We start from the raw sequence: 26,246 nt of genomic DNA, 5'->3' as shown, positions 1-26,246 counted from the left end.
TTTTGAAATTTTAGGGAAGATGGTTTTTATGTTTCAATTATAACATTGAGGACTATTTAGAATATTTGTTAAAATTTGAAGTATTGAGAAAAAGGTCAATTTGATGTTTGAGGGTGTGATTGAAATCAAAAGGTGTGGATTTTAATAATTGAGGGTGCAATTGAAACCGAAAGGTCATAATTTGGGTAAAATTGACGATTTTACAACGTGAGGGTGCAAACGAATTGGGGTAAAAGGTGAGGGCGTTTTCAGAGGATTAGCCTATATTTTATAAAATCAAATCAAAGCTAATATTAAAAGTTTAAATTTTTTAATATAGTAATCTTTATCAATTAATTAATATACTAAATAAATAAAATACTAATAAGCGAAATGCTTTCAAAATAAGATAAAATAATTTCTGTTTATATATATAAGGATCGCCAGAGTATATAAATTTGTGCTTCAAAATTAATTAATTTATGTTTAGCTATTTTATTTGACTAGGTATTATATTATCTATCTCTTGGTCGATTAATTATCAAATTATATAAAAGACAGAAGGCTCACTTTAACTTTTGAGATCGAAATAAAAAAATAAATAAGTCCCTAAAATCGAGGTTGGCTCACTTCACAGTTCACACTCTATAGTTGTCCAAAACGGCTCACATCACACCGAAAACTTGACTCCGTTAGTTTCTTCTATCAAATGACGATGTGGCACATATAAAAAATGTTCAAAAAAATCTTTAATTTTTAAAATACTTACCAATTTTTTACTTGCAATTTTTTTTTAAAATTTTCACCATCTTTTTTATTTATATATCAATAATTAAAAATATTTAAAATTAAAATATTTATTAAAACAATTGAAATACAATTAAACATTTCAAGATAAAATTAAATGCTTCAAACGGGCTCGTCTCGTTCGTCTTCTTCGGTGATTTTTTTTATTATTTTACCTTTTAGGTTTATTTAGGTTTATATTTTTAATTTAATCAATTTTAAATTTAATTTGAATTGGTTTAATTTAATTTTGAATTATTTAATTGGATTTTGAAGCGTTTAATTAGGGTTTGAAGTATTTAGTTGTTTTTTATTTGTTTTAATAAATATTTTAATTTTAAGAATTCTTTCTTTTTCTTTTTTGCTTTACAATACTCTATTTAATTTTAAGAATTCTTTAATTATTCATATTCTAATGAAAAAGAGGGTGAAAATGGTTAAAAAATTATAAATATAAAATTGGTAAGTATTTTAGATATTAAGGATATTTTTGAAATTTTTTCTCACGTGCCACGCCATCATTTGACTGAAGAAACTAACGGCGTTGTAATGTGAGCCTTTTTGGACAATTACAAGATATAAAGTGAGCCAACCTCGACTTTAAAGACTTATTTGTTCTTTTTGGTCCAACTTCAGGAGCCAAAGTGAGCTTTTGTTTATACAAAACGAATGAGTTCGGGACTGGAAGGACCTAATTTCAGAGTTAATTGGGCTCGTTTGATTGAGGGTAAGTGGATAAGGGAAGTTTTATTTTCCAAAAAGTCGCAAAATATTCTTAGCTGATTCAATTTATGTATTTTATTTCTCGGAAAATTAGCACTTTAACTTCCATTTGACTAGGGAAGTAACTTCTCCGGACAAATCTAGTTAAATAGAACTTCCTAATTACCTTGATGGAAAATATAATTATCACCTTACATTTAATTAGTCTAATTAATTATAAGGAATACTATTGTTTTTATATTTTAATTGACTAAAATTGAAATACAACTTCTTGGTAAGTTAGCAAGTAAACCAAGCCAAAAAAATATTCATTTAATTCACACTAATTTATTCAACAATTAATCTTTTTAGCTAATTGTAATTTACTCTTTTATATATCTACCTCTGTTAAAAAAAAAAAAAAAAAAAGCATACCATAACTTCCAGCTAACAACGTGCCGATGAAATGTTGAGTTGAGAGTAGACTCAGTACACAGTGGAGTAGTGCAAAAGATCACACTCCTCTTCTTGCGCTCTCTTTCAACTGCTCTTCCTTCTTTCTCCTACTTATCTACTTTAAAATGCTTAAATTTATTTAAGTTTGTTAAATTATTATTAAGCAAACTTTCCTTTCTAAATCAAACCAAACTTTATAAAAAAAAAGTAAACTTAATTCATGAAGTTGGAGTTATGCATGATAATTGAGTCATGAAAGAGATGTAAGTAGACGTGTACATCAAACCAAACCAAACCAAACCAATTAGTACTATAATTTGTAGTATTATAAATTGGACCCACTTGGAATATACTTGCTTGATTACACCAAAATGACACGTCTCTTCATTTTGTTTTGTGGGCTGTGGCAAGTTTTATATATTAGCTTGGCTAGTAGGAAGCTGCACCAACACCAAGTCAGTTACTCCTATAGTAGAAGAATAAATAATTGTCTGTTTGTTTCTCGAGAAACTCAAACTCAATGGTATTTTTGTTGGGTTAGTTTCCCAATGCTCCCTTTGCATGTACACATTTCTGACAAAGCTTTCATCTTTGCTTGCTTTTTCCTCCTTTCATTTTCAGTTTTTTCTTTTTAGAGCAGTAATAAAAGATTAAAGCTTTACTGCTCTCTGCATTTTTCTGCTTTCTTATATGGCAAGTGTCTTTATGCATGCTAATTTCTTATTGAATTTGCATAATTTTTAGCTGTGATCAACTTTTCATGACACATGAGTATTACTATTATGTATGTTTTTGTTTAATTTGTGCGACTTATAATGAAATCAAAATATATTTGTTTGCATTCCAATTAGAAATGGACCACACTCATTAAAAGAAGCCAGAAATTATCAAGATTTTAATGAAAGGTTGAAACTTTAGATTATTTTTGTGAATTTGTACTTTTTCTTGAGTTGCTTTCAGGTAAAACCCATGCTGATGTTAGGTGAAAGTAACTTGCTTCGCCTTTCATGTGATTGCTGATGCAAAGTAGTTGGCAAGCAATAAAAACACAACTAGAGGAGGAGACTGATTCAAATTGTTCTTTATTTGGGTTCTCTTCTTCATCTTTGAGTTCAACAAATTGTTGATCAAGAAGAGAGTTATGGAGGCACCATTAGGTCAGAAATCTCTTGAAAGAATAGTATCACAGAAAGCTTTGCAAATGGGGAATTCATTTCCATGTCAAATTTGTGTAGTGGGTTTTCTGTGTGGTGTTTGTCTCACTTCTTTGTTCTTGGCTGCTCTTACTTCACTTGGGAGTTTTGTTCTTGGCGGGGTTTCATTTTCTGCTGTTTCTATGAGAAATTCATCACCTTGGAATTCAAGTTCTGAGTTGCTCAGTAAGTTCATCAACTCTTAATTCATGTATTTGTTCTTCTAAAGTTTTCATCTTTTGTTTTTATTTCTAGTTTTGATTGAGATTTGGATGTGATTCTGTGAATTTGTTGATCATTATTACATTTTTAGTCAGATAAAACCAAAACAGAGTAATCTTTTTGGTGTTAAGTGAAGTTTTGGCAGTAGGAAGGTGAAAATAGAAATGATTAAAGAGTGTAATGGAAGAAAATTAGTGTTAAAGACAATATCTTTATTTAGTTAGCTACTTTGACTATAGTGATCAATTGTTAATCATACTTGGTTAGTTTGTCCAATTAGTTCCTAAATACTTCAAATTTAAGCTAATAATCCTTTCATTTGAGAGCTTGTGATTCTTAAGTTAAGATACTTAACCAATCTTGAAGGAAGATATTACTGAATGACTTTAACTGAAGTTTCTAGATTACTGTTTACTGTAATTAGTGCATCCATGAGCCATTGAAGAAGTGACTTTTAAGGTTTATAAAGAATCGTGGTCCTTAAAATCTATCCTTTCAAAAGAAGCAAAGCATTTTAATATGATATTTTGAAGTCATTCATTTATAGAAATAGACTTATTTCAATCTTCCTCCATAAACGAGAACAGTACGAGTTAATTACTACTGATGTTTGTTAAGTGAATGTTATACCTCGTAATTTCTTAGTTCATGATGGTGGAGTTCTATAAACAAAATGCATATTTGTGTTATTGCAGATGTTGTTACAAGTACAGACTGTAAATTTAGATTAGTGAAAACGGAAAGGTGGGACAATTCACGAAGAAGAGACGATGAGAAAGTTACATTACTGCGTTCAGCTTGGAGTTCTTTATTATCTGAATCAGTAGGTGAAGAAAATGAAATCCTTCGGAATCTCAGACTGAGCAAGTCGACTATACCTAAAGCTCCTCATTTGGAGAACTGTAAATTGAGTGCACAAATAAGCAAACGTCTTGATAAGCAGGCGGAAAATGAGAGCTTCCCTCCTTGGACTACTTGGATAGGATTACTAGACTGGCACCCAGCATCCGCAGCCAGTGAACAACTTAAATACTACAGGCATCGATCCATGTCAGAAGGTGCTTATCCTCCCTGGGTATGTCCTTGAGTTTCCGCTAAATTTTGCTATGAACTTGTAACACAGCTAGGAATTTTGATTTTTTTGAAAATCGAACCGGATTTGTAAGGATTTAAGATATTTCTAACCGAACTCAACCAGTCGGTTCGGTTTGGTTTGAACAAAAAATAGAATTGACATGTTTTACTTTCCACCCCGAATTGAACCGAAAAGTCCTTTTTTTGGTAGTATCAAACCGCAAACCGAATTTATCAGTTCTGTAACTGTTTAGTTCAATTTTTGCACACTCCTAAACACAGCCCGACGTGCGATCTTTAATTATTTAGTGATAGTTACCTATATATTTTGCATGTAGGCGTGCATAATTGAGCTTTGCAACTCATTGGCCAATAAATAGACCTGCATTTCCAAATTTTATAAACTTTGACCATTTCTGGTCATAATTTATGATCTATAATATTGAAGGCCATGAATAAGCTGTTTGTAATTATCCTTTTTATACGTTTTTTATGACTTCTCATTTTGTTCTTACAATGTTACATCAGAATGATTTAATTGTCCATTGTGCTTCATCAGATTACTGGATCAGATGAAGAAAATTACCCTCTTACAAGGAAAGTGCAGCGTGACATATGGGTGCATCAGCATCCACCGGACTGCATGGATCCTAAAGTAAAATTTCTTGTAACTGACTGGGAAAAGTTGCCTGGCTTTGGCATCGGAGCACAGCTCGCTGGAATGTGTGGACTTCTCGCTATTGCAATCAAGGAGAAAAGAGTCCTTGTCACCAGATACTATAACCGAGCTGACCATGATGGCTGTAAGGGTATGAGCCGAAACAAATTATTGTTTTTAAATTTCTTCTGATCGAACATTCCTACGCGTTTTCTTGTCATTGATAGCTATAAAATTCTCCAACAAGGGCCTGTTCCCTTGCAGAATTTGAGTACCTTATAATTAATAAATCTTCAAAAAAACTTAGAGCTAAAAATTAGTTTTTTTTCAAGTCTATTACGGCTTCTAATCACGTCAATTACTTGGAGTTCAAGGAACTAATAATTTATTTTCTGGATTAAATCTTTAGATGATATTGACCAATTCACTTAAAATATATGTTGCTACCGATAGACTTATGGCACATAAATGTATGTTCCTATAGGCGCATCTCGCTCTAGTTGGTCCTGCTACTTCTTTCCAGAGACATCTCAAGAATGCCGAGATCATGCCTTTGAGCTCATGAACAATAAAGAAGCTCGAGAAAACGGAAGCATAACTACAAAAGACAACTATACCTCAAAGGAAATATGGGCTGGACGAATTCCAAGGTCAGTACTGCGTAAGTAATTGGTTTCATACTTCTCAAGAAATATTGTCTTGTTTATTCTTTAATAGTTGCCGTCTAATTCAGAATATGGGGTGATCCTTGGAGTTACTTGCAACCAACAACAGAGATAAATGGGAGTTTGATTGCCTCTCATCGGAAGATGGATCTAAGATGGTGGAGAGCACAGGTAAGACTTAAAAGCTATATTAGTATGGAAGCAGAAATGCGGAAACAGAAAATGGGAAAAATTCAAGTTTTTATAGAAATTGGTTATGAATATAGAGTTTCGAAAGTATTTCTAAAAGCAAAAATGATACGCTGAAACATAAGATTGCAGATCATCTACTCATTTTTAAATTTTCATCGTCGGTAATGTTGGACAGGCATTACGTTACTTGATGAGATTTCAAACGGAGTATACATGCCACTTGATGAATGTTGCCCGTAATGCTGCATTCGGAGAGGAAGCTGCAGAGAAGGTTCTTACAAGTCTTGAAGATAAATGGCCAGAGGTTTGTCAGATCGTCCATTCTCTATTATATGTTAGCACTGAACATGGTGAACAAAATTACTTTCTTTCAGTTACCCGCCAGAGTTTTCATTCTAAAATGACTATAGTAATAGATCTCTTGTCACAGGAAATGACTGACAAGCCAGTGTTCGATATTCAACAATTCGTTTGGTCGAACCACAAACCATGGATTCCTAGGCCAATGCTAAGCATGCATGTAAGAATGGGGGACAAGGCCTGTGAAATGAAGGTGGTTGAATTTGAAGAATACATGCACCTTGCTGATCGAATAAGGCAGCAGTTTCCGCACCTCAACAGCATTTGGTTATCGACGGAAATGCAGGTCACAACTCAATTCTGACAATCAATGATCTCAAATTCTTGATTTGGTTTTTCGGTAGCCTTTACTAATACTAGTAATGTTCATCTTTTTCAGGAGGTTATTGATAAATCAAAACTGTACACATCTTGGAACTTCTACCACAGCAATGTAACACGCCAGGTTGGAAACTTGACAATGGCCTCGTATGAAGCCAGTTTGGGCAGGCAAACTAGCACAAATTACCCTCTTGTTAATTTCTTAATGGCAATTGAATCCGACTTCTTCGTCGGAGCATTGGGTTCAACGTGGTGTTTTCTGATAGATGGCATGAGGAATACCGGAGGGAAAGTAATGGCTGGTTACTTGAGCGTTAATAGAGATAGATTTTGGTAGAATTCTGACTTGTAAAAAGTCGCATGTAAATTTGATAGACATGGTTAATAGTTGTCCATAAATAAGAGTCCAATTTTGTATTCTAATTCCTCTAATGTACATTCTCTCCATGTACACCGAGGCAAGGCAAGTTATAAAATAAGCACATATATCTTTTACAGTAAACTGTAAAGTGAAGTTACAGCAGTAGAATTTTTTCTATTACTGTAAATATATAAAAGAGACTATAATGAGAGAAAAAAATTAAAGAACTGTTAGCACAAATTACCCAACAGATACAATTAGAGCATTGTATTCTCTATCACTCAGAATCTGTTACAATGTCTCATACAACTGTTAGAAACAGTGCCATAGTTTCTCAATTCTAAATCAAAAGTGCAGGTCAAAACGATCCAAGGAAGAAAGAATTACCAATCACAAAAGTGTAGGCTACATGAGCACCTGATTTTGATACAAAGATTAATGTCAAAGGAATCAAATTAACATATTTAAGCGGCCGGAGAACGGAGACTTTGCTCCTCTCCGATTTCACATCCACATCACATAACAATACAACAGATGAAGACAATAGTCTTCATAATCAACAAGAAGTGATTGCCCGGACTGGGAAGAATCATACGGTCAGATGGGCAAGCAGGGCCCCCATCTCATTTCCCTCGGAAATAGGAATTTTGAGGTCGAAAAGTTCTGATAATTATGCAATTATTCCTCCACCTCTTCGCTCAAGGGATGAGCTCCACCATCCCCATTTCTGGCTGCTGCCTGTTTCCTGTGTTTCTTGGCCTTGGATTTCTTGGCCTTCATTCGACGCTTCTTCTCATTGGCATCAACCCATGTATAGTCTGCTGGAATGTGAAATGGATCAAGCTCATCCTTGTACCTGTGACTATCACCATCGCTTGATTGCCCACCGCGACTTCCTCTCATCCACGAAATCCATGACGATGACCCTTCTGCGGGTTCCTTTGATTTGGCATCCTGGAAATGTGCTGGACTCGAAAGAGGGGTTGAGAATTCCTCCACTGGCTGAAGCTCCTCAAATTTTGTAAAAGTAACAAGCACCCGAATTGTTGGGACAATGGGGATTGCAACCTGCAATAAAAAGAAAACTAGATGTTATCAAACGCTCATATAATATAGTATTCTATCAACAAAAACTTTTCATTAAAGACAATGTTAATTTTCATAAATCTCCTCAGTTAACTTTCCTCCAAGGAGAACACTTCATTCTGACATTTAAAACCAATCAGCAAACGTTTTAATTCTCAAGTTGGACATCTTGCCATTATTCATCAAAAATTAATGAAAAAGCATTTAGTTAATGAACAGGCTAACCAATCACCCAAAGAATGCCACAATCGATATCTCAATTTTGCACCTACATAGCAGCAGAAAGTGCACATTTGACACGTTATTCATTAATAAAATCCATGATGCTCTATCCTTTATGTAGTACAACTTTCTCCACAAATGGAATGGTGCAATTAGAACTCACGTTTGGCTACTTGTGCTTGCTGCAGCAACATGTAAAACCAAGTCTAGACTCAAGTTTGAAGCTCACAACTCAGAATCCAGTTCAATAAATTCTGCAAACCTTTACTTTACCTAATTACCAGTCAAGAAGAAGCAATTACACCTCTACATAATGAATTAGATACACAAAAAGAGCACATGACGCACGTCTTTATTTCCATGCTTATCTAGATAAGGCTGTGCATCACACTTTCATGTCTAATAATTATCCCAGTTCTGCTCATTTAAGACCTAAAACGTGACTGCACTTCCACATTCAAGACTAAGTAGGTGAAAAAGGGTACTTGTGACAGAACATGGCTACTATTTTTTAACTTAATTTTAGAAAAAACGGCTCATAAAGCTTCGCGAAATAACTACAGCTAACTGTCAGTGCATTATTGTCATGAATTTCCCACAATAAAACACTCCTTTGTAGGAAAAATTGGATGCCGTCCCGATTCTTTCTAAGATTAGCAATAGACATTGAAGAATTAACAAAATTCACATTCTTCTAATTACAAAATCCACCACAAGTCCATCATCACAAGCATAAAATTCTTGATTACCGGGAAGATAAGAATTGTGTTAGTTAGAACCCAGTCTATATGTAACTAACTGTCACATAATAAAGTATAGCTTTTGTGCATGCACCATGAAGTTTCCTCAATGCCAAGTCCCGAATAACAGCACAGCCCATTTCTTACTATATAAAAAACTCCCAGGAAAATGCTTTTGGGCCTTGGCTACAGCCAAAGATAAAACGCCGCTATATTTAAAAGACGGTGAATACCAACAGGTAACATTCTTATAGTCCAAATTGCGCAAGCGAATGAACTTGAAACATGTGGTTGTGAATTTTCAGATTTTCCTTTAAAGAATTCTCAAAAACAAACTCTACGCTCATCTTAAGGATCCATAATAGCAACAGATTTAATACAGCAAATCAATGGTTATGCTGAGCTCTAAATCATTTATTCCCTAAGAAAGATGGATCCAGATACACATAGGAGGTTTCAACCAAGAGCCTAAACACCCCTGGATCCAATCTCCCCACGACAACCAAATTCTCCTAGATCGCAGAAAATAACAAAAGATAAACAAATAAATGTAACTAATATGCTGGAGAAAGAAGATATTCAACTTACCTTGACAGGAAATGTTCCTACAGGTAGTTTAGTTGTCAAAAGCTCTCTGAGCCTCCTAATAGCCTTGACCTTGTTAGCTAATATATCAAGTAAAGGCAGAAGCTCCTCTGTTGTCAAAGGAAAATCTGGTGTCAACCACAAGACAGGTCTTAACCCTTTCTTGTACTCACTCTCGAGCTTGGACTCGGTACCAGGCATTTTCTTCTTTTTCTTCTTGCTGCCTTTATCTTTACCCTTCTTTGCATCTCCCAAATCCTCCCTATAAAATTCAGATGAAGATCTTTGATTATCAACTGATTTTTGGGTTCCAGCTTCAGGAGCCAACTTAGAGAACTTCTTCAAGATCTTTGAATCTTCAGGATCATCATTATTGTTCTTAGAACCTTTGTTTTTCCAACCAAACCAACTCTTCTTATCTTTAACAGAGCCATTTGATTCCCCATTTTCGTATGAACCTCCTGAACCATTTTCTTGATACTCAATTAACCCAGGTTCCTCATCCTCACAAACACCATCTGAATTTCCCATACGAAGTGCAGAATCCAACTGCTTCCTCTCCTCTGCTGTCAATACATCATCAAACTCGTCATTTTCAGCACCATTTGCCAATCTTTCATCATCATCTACCGCAAAAAGCTCTTCATCTGTCATAGCACCAGGCACCCTCCTTGATTTTACACTTACCATTACATGAAGCATGTCATAAACTTTCCCTTTCCAATTTCCAACCATTTCTGTTCTCTCTTGCCGCCTCCAGTTCAAATGTGGAACAAGCTCTGCCTGAGTGACATCAATGCCCGGCCTGTACATATTAGTTTGAGACATTAATGTCACTTCATGGGCAACTTCAGCTTCTGTCGGTTGGGCACCTGCGCCCTCCAAAGCATTAGTAACTTCTTTCTCCTTGTGAGCAAGAACAATCAAAGAACCTGGTGCCAAAGACCTATTACCATCATCTGAAGTGTATCCCTCTCCCAAGAAGAGAAATGTTTGATCTGACCTTTGAATGCGAAAACCATCAAACCCAGCAAGGGTCATATCAGCGCGAAGGTTCGAACCACGCTTCCAAATGCGGTAGGTATCTGATGGGGCAATGCGACCAATAAATGGAATAACTGTACTTTCAAAATGAAAAGTTATCTCCATGTAAAAATCACGAATACGAGCTGCTGAAGCAACAATACGTGGAAGCCTGCGGCACCATTTTGCCCAAGCAAGAGGCTGATAGTGCCGAGCAATTATCATTGCTATCTGTTCCTCCCTAGTACAAACTGCTTCTTGAAGAGCACTCCAACCATGCTCATTCTGCAGACTCCAATCTGCACCAGCTGCCATCAAAATCTCTGCAGAAACTGGATCTCTCAATTTAACAGCAAGATGTAAAGGAGTCTCACGACCAGGGACATCCCGACGATCAATAACAGCTGAAACAGCATCAGCCCGTACCTCAGCAGCAAGAGATTCTTCTTCTGTAATAACTTCACCAGCCTTGGCTAGACGAGGGAGAGTTGAAATAGTACGCCTTAAAGCTGCATAATCTCGCCGTGCAACTGCAAGGTGGGCAGGACTGTGGACATACTTAGAAAAATCTTCCATCGACCTTAATTTACTCGTTCACGTAGCCAATCTATGAATTTACTTCCATTTATGGGCAAAAACCATAGAGCTCTACTTAGTAGAAAACACCTACTAAAACTAGCGCTTTTCTATCATTAAGCCACGATTCTATGGCGAATGAAGTTCGAATCTTTCTGAAAAAACAAATTATACCCAAACGGAAGAGATCAATTACAGCCAAATAAACCTCTAATCCAAAACTTTCAATCAGAACATTATCCACTGTCCTCAATATTGCTCAATATTCTTCCACAAAATTTTCTCAGCTTCCAAACACAACTAAATCACACTACCATCTACTGATCTTGAGCTCAATAGACTGCAATCAACTTTCCAATAAGCTCAAATCTGAAATAATTAAAACAACAAAAAACACAAAAAAAATTAAAATTACTTCAAACAAACTTTTTAAAAAAGCTTAATTCTTTTGACCTAAAAACCAAACCCCAAACAAGTAACCACCTTTAACTAACTAAATTCTCCCAACATTAAATAAAAACACACAAAATCCCCAAAAATGAACTTTTTCCCATTTCTGCTTTTGTTCACTACTTCCAACTCCTAGGTTTAATTACCCACAAAAAAATAGAAATTAATTAAATAAAACCAATTATTACCTTATACAAAAAAGGACCCGTTTCAGTATAAACCCCGAAATCCGACCCGATCTTCGGGTTTGAAGTTTGAAATTTGTAATGCTGTTGCTGCTGTTTTTCGAATTGTGCAGAGATAGAGAGAGGGGTGATACGGAGATGGAGAGAGAGGAGAATCGGAGAGCTGAGAATGAAGGGATTCAAATGAACGGTTGGGATGTGTTGTGGTGATTAAATATAATTTAATGCTGACGAGATGAAAGAAGAGAGGAGATGAGTGATGTGACCCTAACTCGGTGGTGACTCGGATCACTTGACTCAAACTCAGATCTCTCGCTTTCTCTGTGTGTTTTTAAAGTTTTTTTAGTCACTTTTCTCTCATTTTTATCTTTTCCAGTTTATGCTTTGTTTCTGCTTTTCTTTTCTTTTTTTTTTTGTAATTTCATATAGAAATACCCTTCTGTCTTGATCTTTATTACGGGGATGCCATCATAGTACAATGCCTTTTGAATATATTTTTGCTTAATCACCACATAAATACACTGTGTTTTTATTATTTTTTCACTTATAGCTTCGGCTTTTAAATTTTTTAATTTTAACTGAGAAAAAAAAAATTAAAAAGTTATTTATATCGCTCCATATTGATTCAATATGCATTTTTATTATGAGGTTTTTAAATATAAAACAATGAAAAAAATATATTTGAATATTTTTCCTATTCAATATAAATAAACGGCTAAAACTAAATTAATTTGAAAGATAGATTGAAACTGGAGATTTTAAAAGGTGGAGTCGTAAATAAAAAAAATCATAGAATTGAGATATTTTAAATGATCAAACCAATTTTTTTTACTTGTTGTTAATTATGTATTTATATGTAATAACTTAATAATCTCTAGTACTTTTCTTATGAATAATACTTAAAGATTTTTGTAGTTGTGAATTGTTTTATAAATTATAATAGTAATACTAAAAAAACTATTAATTTTAATTTATAAATCTCATATAATGATTAAAATTTAATGATATTTATTATGTTTATTTGTTTACGTATATTCAACCCAAAATGGAACTGGTGGAAATAAAATTAATTAATTATTTATAATTATATGTTAAAACACATAAATATTACCACATAGCACTTTGCAGTATTAGTTCTTAACTATGTACTACTTTTAATTGGAATATAACGGATTTTTTTATTACTATTAATTAGTGATTTTTTAAGAACATGTTCTTGCTTTTTTCAACAGACAGAATATATATTAGTTTGTTCATTTTTTGTGGGAAATTTAACATTTGATAGCTAAAAACATTGTACAGAACAGAAAGGGTGATAATCATAGGGCATAGTGAGGGATCCGATAATGTCTGATGCTAATAACCCATCATCTATTTACCCACCCAAAACTGCATCGAAACTGATAATTGCTAGTGAATCCTTTAATTTTGGGAAAAGGGTCATCCAAACCCCTATCGTTTACCACTTAGCTCACTTAAACCCTTAACGTCCTAAAAGGTTCAACCATACCCCTACTCCCATCAAAAAAAGATCACCCAAGCCCCTTAACTTAACTCCGTTACCCTCAGACTTTAATTGATTAATCCTACGTGGCTTTTGCTGATGACTTTTGGAATTAATTATGTGGCAATTAATTTGCCACCTACTCATCTGAACACAAAATTCCAAATTCTAATTACTCCAAATTAAAAACTTAGGATTTCCAATTAGAAAAATGTTTTCCTTTTTTCCTTAACAGCAAAAGGTCTAATTAAAAACTAAGGGTTCGATTTTCGTAGCATCGAACACGACTACTGGATCATCGGTGATAACATGCCTCTCATTTATATGACATTTTTTAAAGGATGCGATTAAAATAAAAAATCGTGCAAGGGTGGTGATTTTATATGAAATTAATCCCTTTTTTTTTTATAAAAACAAACAATATTGAATAACAAACTTCAAGTAGAGACCCAAAAAAATAAAAAATTTAAAGGGGATTAGCATTTTATCATCCCTATATAATTAATTATGTGAAATGTGACGTCACAAATAGTTATGTAATTTAATGGCGACTGCATAACATGCTCACAACTTCAATTTATAAAGAGATATATCAAATAAAAAATAAAAAGTTATTGAATAATCAATTTTGAAAAAAAGATCAAATAAATGAAAATTTGAACTAAAATAGCTTTTTTATTTTAAGCCTTAAATCTACATGTCTTAAATTTGAATCTTTTTTTTATCATAGTCTAATATAATATGATCATCTATATCTATGTTGGAATTTAAATTAAAATATTGACAAATATTTTCGAAACTGAATTTATTAAATGCATATGTTAAATATGAAAGTAAAATAAAATTATTGACCTTAAAATCTATGATATAGAGACGTTTTGAACACTGATTATGAAAATAAAATTCGCATGCTAAGTTACTTCTATGAAACTTATTTGGAGAGAGATGATGAATTCATCACCTTAGCCTCACGTGAAATCTGATTGATATGGTACAAACAATAATATTTTATTTGGCATGTGAATGGTTTTGATTATTACTCTTTTTTTAGTTTTCTGCCTTACTATAACTTAATAATTCAATTTCTTTTGGAAAAATAAAAAGAAATGGAAGGACACATTGTACAAATAGAATATACCTTGTATTAGAGGTGGTCACGGTTCATTAACCAGTAGGTTTGATTCAAAATTGTCGGTTCACGATTTAAAAAAATTAAAAGTGTTTGATTCTAGTTCCGGCCGTTTTAAGAAATAAATATAAAAAAAATTGATTAAAAAATGGTAAAATTTAATAAAATAATAATTATCATATGTAATTTTTTATGAAAGAATAAATGAAAGAAAATTTAAAAAAAAAATGGTTGAAGGTTGAAATAAAAGTGAAGAAAAATGAGGAAGGCTACAAAAGATATTTGGGTTAACATTTTTTTTAAGTAGATAGGTTTGGAATAGGATATAAATTTATTGTTAAATCCGGTTCGAACTAAGACTCGTCGATTTCAAGAGATTTGAAACCGAGCTTTTCATATTTCCAGATTGATTTTGGCTTGATTTTGGAGTTGATTGGTTTCAGACAGAATCGACCGATGACCACCTCTACCTTCTATTATTGAAAGTACGCATGGTAACCCCAAATGTTCCCAACCTGATTCCAAATTTGGATATAGGAAGGAGGATAGGACCAAAATTTTGTTGTTCTCAAATAAAAAGATGATTTATGCAATATGAGATTTTAGGTAAAGTTGATTAATCTACAAATCCCACTAGCAACCCAAGAATCATGTCATTTTTAAATAGTTTATGGACAAAATAAGGAAAATCATATAAAAAATCATTGTATTTTTAAGGCAAATTTAGGTGATCAATCTCTAAACCTAAACTAATAATTTGTAAGAACCAAACAAATGGGCTCTTTTGCTAAATTTTCCTTAATTAAATACTCTTTTTTTGTTCAAAAACAAAATGATGAAGTTCTGTTGTGGATCATATATGGGCAAAGGCTCATTTGGTTTTATTGATAGTGAGCTTGTGCTTACACAATATTGTCCCTTTTCTGTTTCTCAACAACTAGAAATTTAGCTATAGTGCCCAACCTACACATGCTTTGTTCTTATACTTTGTCATATGGTCCCCTCAATTTCATGTGGCCATGGCTCACTAAAAAAAGTTATAAGTTTTTTGGTTGAGGGAAAGTGTCCCGAAATCAAATAAATAAAGAGAAAAACAACGGACGACTGAAAAATAAAGAACGGAAAAAAGTGAATAACGGATAAAATTATGTGAAAAGAACAAATATAATCGGTGGATAGCGGTCAAGAAACGGTTGGCCGTTCTATTCCCCTTAGTTCCCTAAGTAAACAACTTTAACTTATCCATGGAAAAAAATTCTATGAAAAAAATTCATTTTTCAATCATCATTCTAATTTTTATTAATAATACTAGTCTTATAAATAAGTATTATGAATAGGTTTTCTTATCATGGATATGGAAATTATGTATAATGGAAACAAGCCTTGAACGTAAGGTAACACTCAACAAGTCATAATTTTTAAGAATAATATCACAATCCTTTTCCATATGATGTTGAGCTTCTTCTTCTTTTCCTTTTGTACTTTTTTATGAAATAATTCTTTTGTACTTTTAAGATTAATAAATTTTATAATAATGCAAGAGATGCCCCTTTATTGAAGGCAAAGATTAATGAGAAACCAGTCTTTCAAACTTATCAAATCAAACAATAAAAAAAAATTGTTGCCACAGTTTGGATCCAACAAATGTAATTAACATTTTGATTAAAACTACTCGTCCAAAATAATTATTTCAAATTTCTCTTATAGTTGAATACTGAATATTATAAATCATTCACATTTTCATTGTGGAATGTTTTATTCACATTCCCTTGAAATTCATGATGTACTTATTGCCGCTGCATTTAATGTTGGTAAAAAGAGGAAAAATGCTATTTAATCCACCATTTTTTACCTCCTTTATTGTCTCTTCTTACGTGGTAACATTTAATTCGTCCAATTCCCCTCCAAAAATGTACTCCCTCCGTCCCGTTTAAGAAGGGGCAAATGACTTTTTCACATATATTAAGAAAGCATTAACTATTATAATATTTTCTTATTTTACCCCTATTTATGATAGTGTTGTATTTTGTGTATAGACTAATACTCATTAATTATGGAAAGAGAAAAGGGGGTATAAAAGGAAAATTCATATAAATTGGCACAAAAAACACGATATGACCTTCTTAAGTGGGACAAATAAAAATGGGATATGCCCCTTCTTAAATGGGACGGAGGGAGTATATCTCAAAAAACAACTTTTAATGCATCCACTAGTTAGTTGCCACGTCAGGTGGGTTAAAGAAGGTGGGTTATAAAGGAGGGTTATATAGCATTACTCGTAAAAAGAGTGACGTTTAGCAATATATCATAACTCCCAAGTAGAAATGAATGTCTCGACGCATTCCAATGAACCAATATTCAGAATTAGCATACAAACAGTAATAAGTTAGTATTAGATAATAAATACTGAATAATAATAGCATCGTCTTGTAAAATGTCAAAAAATAAAACTTTATAACGTGAGGTGACAAGTTTTGAAAAGGTTTAAAAAGCGTATTTAAATTGCTAAAAAGGTAAAAGATGAATTTTTTTTACAAATAACCCATAGATATAAACAACTGGAGTTTGAAATAATACGGCCTTATCATGATAAGAGGAGAGTTTTGGGGTGTTCCTTTAAGTTTTGTTCCCCAAAATTACTGGAAATGGACTAAAATCCAAAACATAAGTTAGAATTGGGAGCATGTCAATCTCCGTCTATGAGTAAAAAATGGCAATGGGTCCTTGAAAAAATGACAAATTGATAAAAAGCAATTTTGTTTCCGATTTCACTGATTCTCAAATTCAGAATGTGACATTTATCGTCTTTTTCGAAACTCAGTTTTTTTTTTCTATAAATTTTTGCTTCTTGCTAAATTAAGTTTTAAGCAAATATTCATTTCGCCCCTCCAAATTGTCATAACAGATCAAAAGAGTCCAAATTCGTGAGTTTAGATAAAACACTCACAACTTGTCATTTTTGGTGAGTTGACACCTTTAACCATAAAGATTAACGTCAAATTACCATAATTAGTGGTCGGTTTTTGGTTCAAAATTACGTACTTCGACTCTTGATTTTTTGTACTAAATACGAGGGGCGAAATGAAGATTAGTTGATTAAGTTTCATTGATATGTCAATAGATAATCAATTTTACAAAATTATTTTATACATATAAATCTATTATTTGATTCAATTATACTATACAATTTCTTCCATTTTCAAATTAATATAGTATTTAGTAATTCATTTGATATAAACATTGATCAATTCTATAGAACTTAAAAGGTAAGGTTACTAATAAATTTCTAAATATATTAAACTTGACGATATTCATTTATAAATGAATTCTGCAATTTTATAAAATTCATTTAAACCAAACACATCAACCTCTAAGTAATAAGAAAAAAACTGCTCTTAAAAAAAAGAAGTCAAGCTCCAAATATGTAAAGCTCATAGCAATAAATAGGGTAGACAGTTGCAAGTTTAGCATTACAGAAGAATAAAAGCAAGGAAAAAGATCATGATACATATTACCTGCTTCCGGAATAGCGACCGACAGTTACAGACACTTCAAATTGCCATTGATCCACCGCATCCGCAAAAAAAGTAAAACATAGCACAGAAAGAGGCGATGGAGCAATGGAGCAGCTGATCAATCGACGCTGACGAGCCATATAATTCTGTGCTCAATAATTTTGATAATGTATCCTTCATGAATTTCTCATGATGAAAAATTAATTTTACATGATTAATGGAGGAGCAACGAGGTTCAGGATTTCTGAGCAAATAATTCACACGTGATCAAATCATCCATCGATCCAGCAGATCTGCCTGCACCTAAGACCGGAACAATATTAAACATAGGTTCTGCCCCAGTTTGAACCTTTCTGCCCATTTCAGAAAGATCTTTCAAAGCACTTGTGAACATGTTTGATACTGTCTCCACAGTCATGCCGAGGCTTGTTGGGAGGTAGAACCTCAATGTCTACAAAAACCAAGATAACAGATCATCAATTACCAGTTAAGAGATAAACTGAACAAGAGAAATAACAAGAGCTGAGATTCCTTCGGAATGTAAAAAGCCGTAAGGATATGTATGTTTGCTTTCCGCGGAGCTTAACTCAGCAGTATTACAGTACATAAACACACATGGACCTACGGGTGTGCATCCGGTTTGATCAAAACCGAACCAAAATTTTGCATTATTTAAAACCAAACAGAATCTGGAAAGATTTAAATATTTCAAACCGAATCGAGCCAATAAAACCGTTTTTTTAATGTCAAACCGAACCGAACCAAATTTATCAGTTTGATTCAGTTATTCAGTTTGATTCGGTTATTACACCCCCCTACATAGACCAGTTTCATGAACCTCTAACATACCAAAGTAATCAGAACCTTACAACTAAAATAAGAGGTGATAAAAAAAAAGATTTTAGAAACTGACCACTGTGTCTTCCCAAGAAAAATCACCTTCCGCAACCACTTTATCAAGAAGATAGATACAAAATCTTGAAATCCTTTCCATCTGCACCTTATTGAGAGAGTGGTGTTGATCCCCATCATTATCATCGCCACCAAGAGACTCCAAACAGATTTTCGCAACAATGTCATTCCTAATAGACAAAAGAACTGCACATATCTTCCCACTAACAATACATTTCTGAATGCAAGAGTCATGCCATGGCGCTTGCTGAAAGCCCCAACAATTAGGCAGGATGGCAGAAGATAGATTACACACAGTGGTCTTTTTTATGCTCATGTCCTTTAAGGCAAAAAGAAGAGGCTTTACTTCAACAAATGCCCTGCAAGAACCAGAGAGATGATGAATGCACTGGAGTAGCCATTTCCAGACAGTTTCCAACATACCATCCAAGTAAAGATATGATACAGCATGACTTTCATTGGCATATATTTCTTATCTTAATTTCAAGGATATGTGTTTCATCGGACAACTAGCAACAATAATGAAAAAGGAAGGCTGTAGGTCTATAATGTTGTTTGTTTTACATAGTTTTCTCACAAAGAAATCTGGAAAATATATTTTAATGGAAGGTCGGAAAAGGGTACTAAGCATTATTGTAATAATAGCCTTTAAGGTTGCATAAGTAATGGTTAATAAAATATATAATGTAGCCATAATAATAATAAATTAGAATACCATGGCTTATTTGGAAAGAAGCCAGATGAACAAGAAATATGCATGCACAAGAATTACCTTTTTGGCAGATCAGGCACAAGGACATATACATATATCGGATCAAGAGCTTTACGTGTGTTTCCTTCTTCTAGTTCCAGTATTCTCATCTTCTTGATAAAGGACTCCTGCTTTTCCTTAACCATATGTCTATCAGACAATGGAATTTGTTTTGAACAGTATACGGTAAAGAGAACAGTAGAGCTACATATCGAACAGTCAAAGCATTTTGCCACTGCTTCACTATTTTCTAGTGCTTGTTCTAACTCAGCGGCAGGGCCTCCGCTGCATAAAGTCATTGTGGGAGGGTCCAAACCTAACTGCCCAGCCATGTAAAGCATCTCATTATGCAAGGTTGCCTGGAAAAGTAACATTCAAACGAAGAAAAGTAAATCAGATTTGTAAGAGCTAATAAAGTTAATTTCACACAAGAAATACCACTAGCTTTTGTATTATGGATCCCAAATTTATAACAAGTTCAATGAATAATTTAGCAAACAGTCATCCACCATACTATCATACTATGCTCATGAATGCAATTATCTTTTCATTGTTTAAACTCAAAGAAGTATTTATCATCCTTATTTTCCAGAACAGATAAGTGCAGCCTCTATTCCTTGCAAGCAATTTGATCATTCTCACACAATAAAACTCAAGAACTTAGTCGAGTGAAAATAAACTCTAGTAAGTTTACATACCTGACTATATGGTCCAATGCAACTAGGTGCCCATGAAGAAATACTTTGTACATGCAAGACATTTTTGCTTCCATCATTTGACACAAGAACCTCAATACATGCCCTTCCCAAACCCACTTGCAATAAAGGCACTTCAATTGTACTGCGGGATGGAACACCAAAGGGGCACTTCTCCTGTGTAATGAACCGAACGTACATCTCATTTGCTGTAGTAAACTCATTCATATCAGCTATATAGAGATGGATATATAAGACGTGCTCCCAGCCAAAACCATATCTTACAAGCTGTAATTCAATATGCTTTAGAACAATCTCTAGATCTTCATGCAATGCTGTCAATCAAAAAACAGAGAATCAGGAACAATTATCAAAATTGCATATACAAAGAACAAACTTTTCAGGAGAAAGTGTAGAATGATCATTATTCTTTAACCTGTTGAAGTATTGTCTGAATCTTGCAACCAGCATGAAATGGAAAATACATTATCCTTTTGTGTTTTAGAGACGCAAAGTCTATCGTTTTTAACTTCAGCAAAATCTGTGCTTTCAACAGTTAAATTAGACGTAGTCTCACTTCTGTTTGTGCAGTCTCCTTCAACTTCAAAAACAGAACCCGTTTTTTCTTGGCATGAATCATTCGTTTTGTCATTATCATTGACTAAAGCACCCTTCTCTTTATTTTCCAAGTGAAAGACTAAAGGATGAATGATGCCGACTGGAGCTATAGAATTTGAAGAGTGCATTACAACTTTAAACTCATCCAGCACAATTCTGCAATTCTAGAAATTAAAATGTTATGAAGATGACAAATATTTTAGAGCAAAGGATGAAGAACTATTAGTGCAAACCCGTGCAGCAATTTTGATGACGAGCATTTTTAAAGTACTTTACATAAAATGGTAAGAAAAACGTATCACAAGGCAAATCACGGCTCATATGGCAAGAAAAGAGATACATAAAAATTGAACTTAAATTTCCCTTGATCATTAAAAATAAAATACCGTCCACAAAAAAGTAGACAGGCAAAAGGGGTTTGTTGGACATTTAATAGGATCAAATTAAGCATTGTGATTCGTGAAGGATTTGCACAGTAAACTTACAACAAACAGAGGGCAGTCAAGGGTTAATGTTTCGTATTCCCCTCCTTCACCACATACATTAATCCCATACAATCTGCCAAAGGATAACAAAAAAAATTCCATAGATAAGCAGCTACGTTTCAACTTCCAAAAACAAACAACTTTCAAAAAAGGTGGGAAAAAAAAGACATACTCTTTCAACTTGTGAAGATATGGTTTCAAGAAAGCTATTTCTTTGCCCAAGTGCTTTGCTGGGTCCAATCCCATGGCTGCAACCTATTGCATGAAAAAGCAATCATCGTCATATAAGATTCATATGACATCCTTGAACTTCAAAGGTTGGCATTGAGACTTGTCATGCAAAGTAAAGATTTGCAAATAATTCAGACTAAGGTAAATTAGTGATGTAGAAAAAATAAAAAGAGCAGTTGTACATGCATAAAACTGAGTTGTTTCTTAGATCATATGAAAGAGTAGGTCATTTCCTTTACAAGCATTGCAACTCTTTACAATTAAATGATAATCTACTGCAAAGATTTAAAAGTAAAATAAAGAAGCATGTTCAAATTGGTAATCAAATGTAAATCACGTTTCACAAATAATAATGTGACAATCATGCCATAAATATTTTGGAGATATAAAGTGCAGTAACTAAAACTTGAAAGGGAGGTATGAGTTGAACTAAGTGTTTATGCTACATTTTATAAAATAAATCATAGAGATAAACTCAATAGAAAAAGTATATAGATAAAAGCTGCTTGCTATTACCAAGAACTAAAACCAACAAAGTGAAAAAAAAAATCACTACCTTTACAGTGATAGCTGTGATCTCGTTTGTTATCTGTTGAGCGAAAAACAACATTATCCAACAAGGAAATAGGAACGAATTTTAGAGATTTGACTAGCATCTGCAGTGATCAAATACAATATACCATTTCTTGAAGTAGCGTTGACTGATCTTGTTTCCATAAATATGCTAGAGAAACAAGCCCTAACCTTGAACAAACGCTTTCTACTCGTAGCCTCTGATAGTCAGACGCAATAGCACCAGAAGATACTGCTGTGATGGAAGGTATCTGTCTCTTAACTTCATTCAATAAATAAAACATATCTTCAACCTCATCACCAGCAGTTGTCTTGTAGTTAAGCTTTTGGAGCCTGTACAATGCACAAGTAGTAGATACCAATGTTCAGCTAAATGGAGGAATGCAGTTACCTTTATCCACTCAAAAAAAAATACAATTTCATAGAAAATAATAAATTTCCTTCCTAAGACCTAGTTTGACATAACCCAGTTCAAGTGTAGCACGATCTTTTTTTTCTCAAAATGCTTTAAAATGAAGTTCAAATAATATTAACTTTCCACATGTACAAGAATACGAGCAAATCAAATTGAAACAAATTGAGTTCTTTCATTCTTCAACTTTCTATTTCTAAACATACTCATAAGTTGAGCACCCTACGGACTACGATTATAAGAGTTTCAAACAACAATTAACATAAATTTCGCAACCTTATAGTTTAGACTTTAGACCATGAATTTCACAACTCTATTAAAGATATTAAAAAACGAGCACGCAGTCTTGGGAATCTTATAATTAATTAGTCCTTGCCTGCTAGATCCCTGTATTCGCCTTCGAAACAATGGAACTCCCATACACTCTGCATAGCTAACAACAATTTGATGCCCAACCTATCAAAATAAAAAAAAATCATTCATTCATCCCAAAACCACCTAAAAAAAATCCACTTACTTCGATAAAACGGAGGTAGAGAGACTCACAGTTTGATACATGTAACTATCTAATTCATCAACAGAGTCATCAACAGGTAACAAATTGGCCAATGCCACAACCTATTAAACATCAATTAAAGAAGCAAGACAGATTGAAGATGATTGATTAATTAATTGTAGGATTAAAGGACAGTTAGTGAGCTACATAAACTGTTTGATTTAGTTACCTGATGACCGTATTGGATGCATTTCATCATGGCATAACAGCTGTCCTTGCCTCCGCTTACTAGCGCCACCACCTTCATCTCTTCAAGTTGCAGGAGAGCTTTTTGCGTTTTCTCTGGTTTTTTTAGGGTTTTAGTAAGCTTTTGGAATAGAAAGCTTGAAATGTTGATCGCTCATTCGCTAGTTTTACTTTGACAACTGTTTTTTTAGTTTACAATGACAGAATGTTTAAGAGTAAAGGGCAACGTGGGCTTAACTTGAATAGCTAAGGCGTCTTTAAGTGTATTGAGAGATTGTGGGTTCGAACCACACTTCGGTAACTAACAATTAACAATTGAGATTCCAATTAAAGTCGATTACCATTTTTGACAAAAAAAAATGTATATCTCATCCCTATACTTATAATTCGTAATCAAATAACCCACTTTCAGACCATCTTCAATCCACTCTATAGTTGGAATTCTATTTTTTATAAATAGAATAAATTTTCCTCCAATCACAAACTCTATCTCTAAATAAATTTTCCTCCAACCACACACTCTATCTCCAACTCCAAAACAATATTTTAAAACTACACTATTTTATCATTTTAACAACTTAACTCAAATTGATTTTTTTTTTACATATTCATCCTAAGAATAAAAATATATATTTTTTATCAATAGTAAAATATAAAATTTTTAATAAATATATTATCATATAATAATATATATTTTACTAAATAAAATTGAATAAAATATTAATATTTTTAATATTTAAATTAAAAATTATATTTAAATAAAAGACACATATTAAACATTGCATAAAAATTTAAAAAAAATACAAAAATTAACATAAGAAAATATATTATTATTATTATTATTATTATTATTATTATTATTGTTGTTGTTGTTGTTGTTATTTTTATAATTGTTTATATTATTTATTAAAATATGTTTTTCGTTAATTTTATATATTATTAATTTATAATATATGCGTTTTTTAATTTTTTATAATTTTATTAGAAGAAGTCATATAAAAAATATAATATTAAAGATATAAATTTTTAATATTTGAATATATTAGGACATAATTGTACAAATTAAAATTAATGGGTTAAACTAGTAATTGGTAAATATGAAAAAGTACAAAATAATCATTATAGAGATGTGAATAGTGAAACTCTACATGTAGAGTTTACTATTCAGAAACTCTAAAAAAATGAGTTTATAAAGTTGGGTTGGAGTTATCCAACTCTAAATGGTGGAACCCAACTCTTTTTTATAGTTGGGATGGAGATGTCCTCAATCATTTTTGTTGTTCTAATTTTAAATTAATTAATGACCCTGCTTTCTATATTTAGGTCAATTCAAAAAAATTGATCATTTCAGGCCTTAATATTGTGTAGTTTTTATTTTCAATTGTTTTTTTTTTAAATATTTGATTAAAATTGCCAAAAGTAAGTTATTTGATCTTCAATCAAGTTTAAAAATCACATTGATCCTTTACTTGTAATTTTTAACCTTTTTTTATTGTTTGATAGTAATTTTTTAACCTTCTTATTCTTTTTTTACTGTTTTATTTCCTTTTTTGTTTTTTTTAATTTGATTTTTTAGTACATCTGCTTGTTTAAAAGGGATCATTATTGAAAAGTAATGAACGTAAAGTCAAATTAATTAAATTTTCTGATACATTCTGTTATTTATACTATTTTGAAGAATATTTTTTAAAAAAATTAGTACACCCAAATATTTTATAAGCTTCAAAAACAATAAAAGTCAATTACATACATACTTTGTTTTCTTAAAAGGTTAAATAATCGCAAAATACATTGACAATTAAGCTGAATTTTTATCAAAAGTAATTTAAACTCCTAACTCAAACTTGCTCCACTCCATTCTTAAAATGCCAAAATTGATATACATAATAAGCCCGTCAATTTTAAATAATAAAACATCCAAGCCCTTCATGTTTGACCAAGTGTTGTAACAATAAAATTAACCGGATTGGCTAAAAAGACCGATTTGCATTATTTTATTTCGAGGATCGTTAAAGCAAAGTTGAGTTTAGCAACTTCCATGCTATTTGAACAAAAAATAAAGAATTTGAATTCAGGAACTTGTATATACTTTGAACAAAAAAAATAAAGGCTAATATTAGTACCTAAATATTTATCAAGATGTTTGAGCTTAACCGATTGACAGACATGTAAATATTATAAACATGCTCAATTCACACTTATTAGTGATGAACTCTCATCGTAAACCTGAAAATTTTCATCAACTCGTCTGAAATCATTTCTTTATCAACCCATTAAACTACCAAAATCTTTTCAAAAACAGAAAGAAAGAAAACAATTAAGAAAAAATAAATCTACCATTACTATTCATTAGATTTTGATTAGTTTTTAACCTAATGAAGAGGGCACAGTGACATCATCCACGCATGCTGTGTGTCGTGTCCGACTTCGGACTTCATTCGAGTCCTTGCATCCCCTCCCAAAATCCACAAAGTTCCACCATTACTAACTACGAAAAATGCTAAAACCCCTCCTATTTAGCATACACAAGGCTTGCAGAATTTTTACAGACATAAGGTCAAATTCTCAAGTTCTGATTATGCCGGACTGGCAGCGGATCGGATCCCATGTCGGGGGCCTTCTCGCAACTGTAAAATTCACTAGCAAAGCAAGGCAAATCTTGGATTCGATTTTTTTTAAAGCGAAACTCCATATTTATGACAAACAACAAGCTACCATTTGTATACATCAAGTGGGACAACAGGGGAACCCTAAGAAACTAGTAACAGGGAGGGATATATGACAATCTAAAAAATCGACAACAAACCTAGCCAGCACCCAAAGATGTTACCGTACATATGAAA

General features: G+C 32.8%; 3 protein-coding genes across 5 annotated transcripts; 1 reads left to right on the top strand and 2 right to left on the bottom strand.

The window, feature by feature from the left end:
- Window positions 1-2,359: 2,359 nt before the first annotated feature.
- LOC126675310 (uncharacterized) lies at window positions 2,360-7,110 on the top strand. Of its 2 annotated transcripts, XM_050369930.2 has the most exons (9): window positions 2,360-2,459; window positions 2,884-3,302; window positions 4,034-4,413; window positions 4,972-5,221; window positions 5,555-5,720; window positions 5,804-5,906; window positions 6,103-6,231; window positions 6,358-6,573; window positions 6,667-7,110. In XM_050369930.2, exons 2-9 carry the CDS (start codon window positions 3,065-3,067, stop codon window positions 6,943-6,945), a joined length of 1,761 nt encoding a protein of 586 aa, XP_050225887.1. In that variant the 5' UTR covers window positions 2,360-2,459; window positions 2,884-3,064; the 3' UTR covers window positions 6,946-7,110. The 2 variants fall into 2 exon arrangements, with proteins under 2 accessions (XP_050225887.1, XP_050225888.1); XM_050369931.2 differs by lacking the exon at window positions 2,360-2,459 and having other exon boundaries at window positions 2,796-3,302.
- Window positions 7,111-7,209: 99 nt separating this feature from the next.
- LOC126675309 (uncharacterized) lies at window positions 7,210-12,195 on the bottom strand. Its single transcript, XM_050369929.1, has 3 exons — window positions 11,840-12,195; window positions 9,606-11,570; window positions 7,210-8,037 (listed from the first exon to the last, which is right to left on the bottom strand). The coding sequence occupies exons 2-3, from the start codon at window positions 11,199-11,201 to the stop codon at window positions 7,648-7,650; spliced, it is 1,986 nt and encodes a 661-aa protein (XP_050225886.1). The 5' UTR covers window positions 11,202-11,570; window positions 11,840-12,195; the 3' UTR covers window positions 7,210-7,647.
- A 5,669-nt stretch (window positions 12,196-17,864) lies between these two features.
- Window positions 17,865-23,620, bottom strand: LOC126674140 (diphthine--ammonia ligase). 2 transcript variants are annotated; one of them, XM_050368530.2, is made up of 12 exons: window positions 23,387-23,620; window positions 23,208-23,279; window positions 23,038-23,117; window positions 22,357-22,582; window positions 22,233-22,265; window positions 21,618-21,700; window positions 21,446-21,518; window positions 20,779-21,124; window positions 20,346-20,677; window positions 19,669-20,006; window positions 18,898-19,255; window positions 17,865-18,435 (listed from the first exon to the last, which is right to left on the bottom strand). In XM_050368530.2, the coding sequence occupies exons 1-12, from the start codon at window positions 23,462-23,464 to the stop codon at window positions 18,220-18,222; spliced, it is 2,235 nt and encodes a 744-aa protein (XP_050224487.1). In that variant the 5' UTR covers window positions 23,465-23,620; the 3' UTR covers window positions 17,865-18,219. The 2 variants fall into 2 exon arrangements, with proteins under 2 accessions (XP_050224487.1, XP_050224488.1); XM_050368531.1 differs by lacking the exons at window positions 23,038-23,117; window positions 23,208-23,279; window positions 23,387-23,620 and having other exon boundaries at window positions 22,233-22,332; window positions 22,421-22,512.
- Window positions 23,621-26,246: the final 2,626 nt, after the last annotated feature.

The sequence above is a fragment of the Mercurialis annua genome, linkage group LG3 (assembly GCF_937616625.2).
Source record: "Mercurialis annua linkage group LG3, ddMerAnnu1.2, whole genome shotgun sequence".
Lineage (NCBI taxonomy): Eukaryota > Viridiplantae > Streptophyta > Magnoliopsida > Malpighiales > Euphorbiaceae > Mercurialis > Mercurialis annua.
Note: the sequence above shows the minus strand (reverse complement) of the source record. Positions and strands in the feature narration are given on the sequence as shown.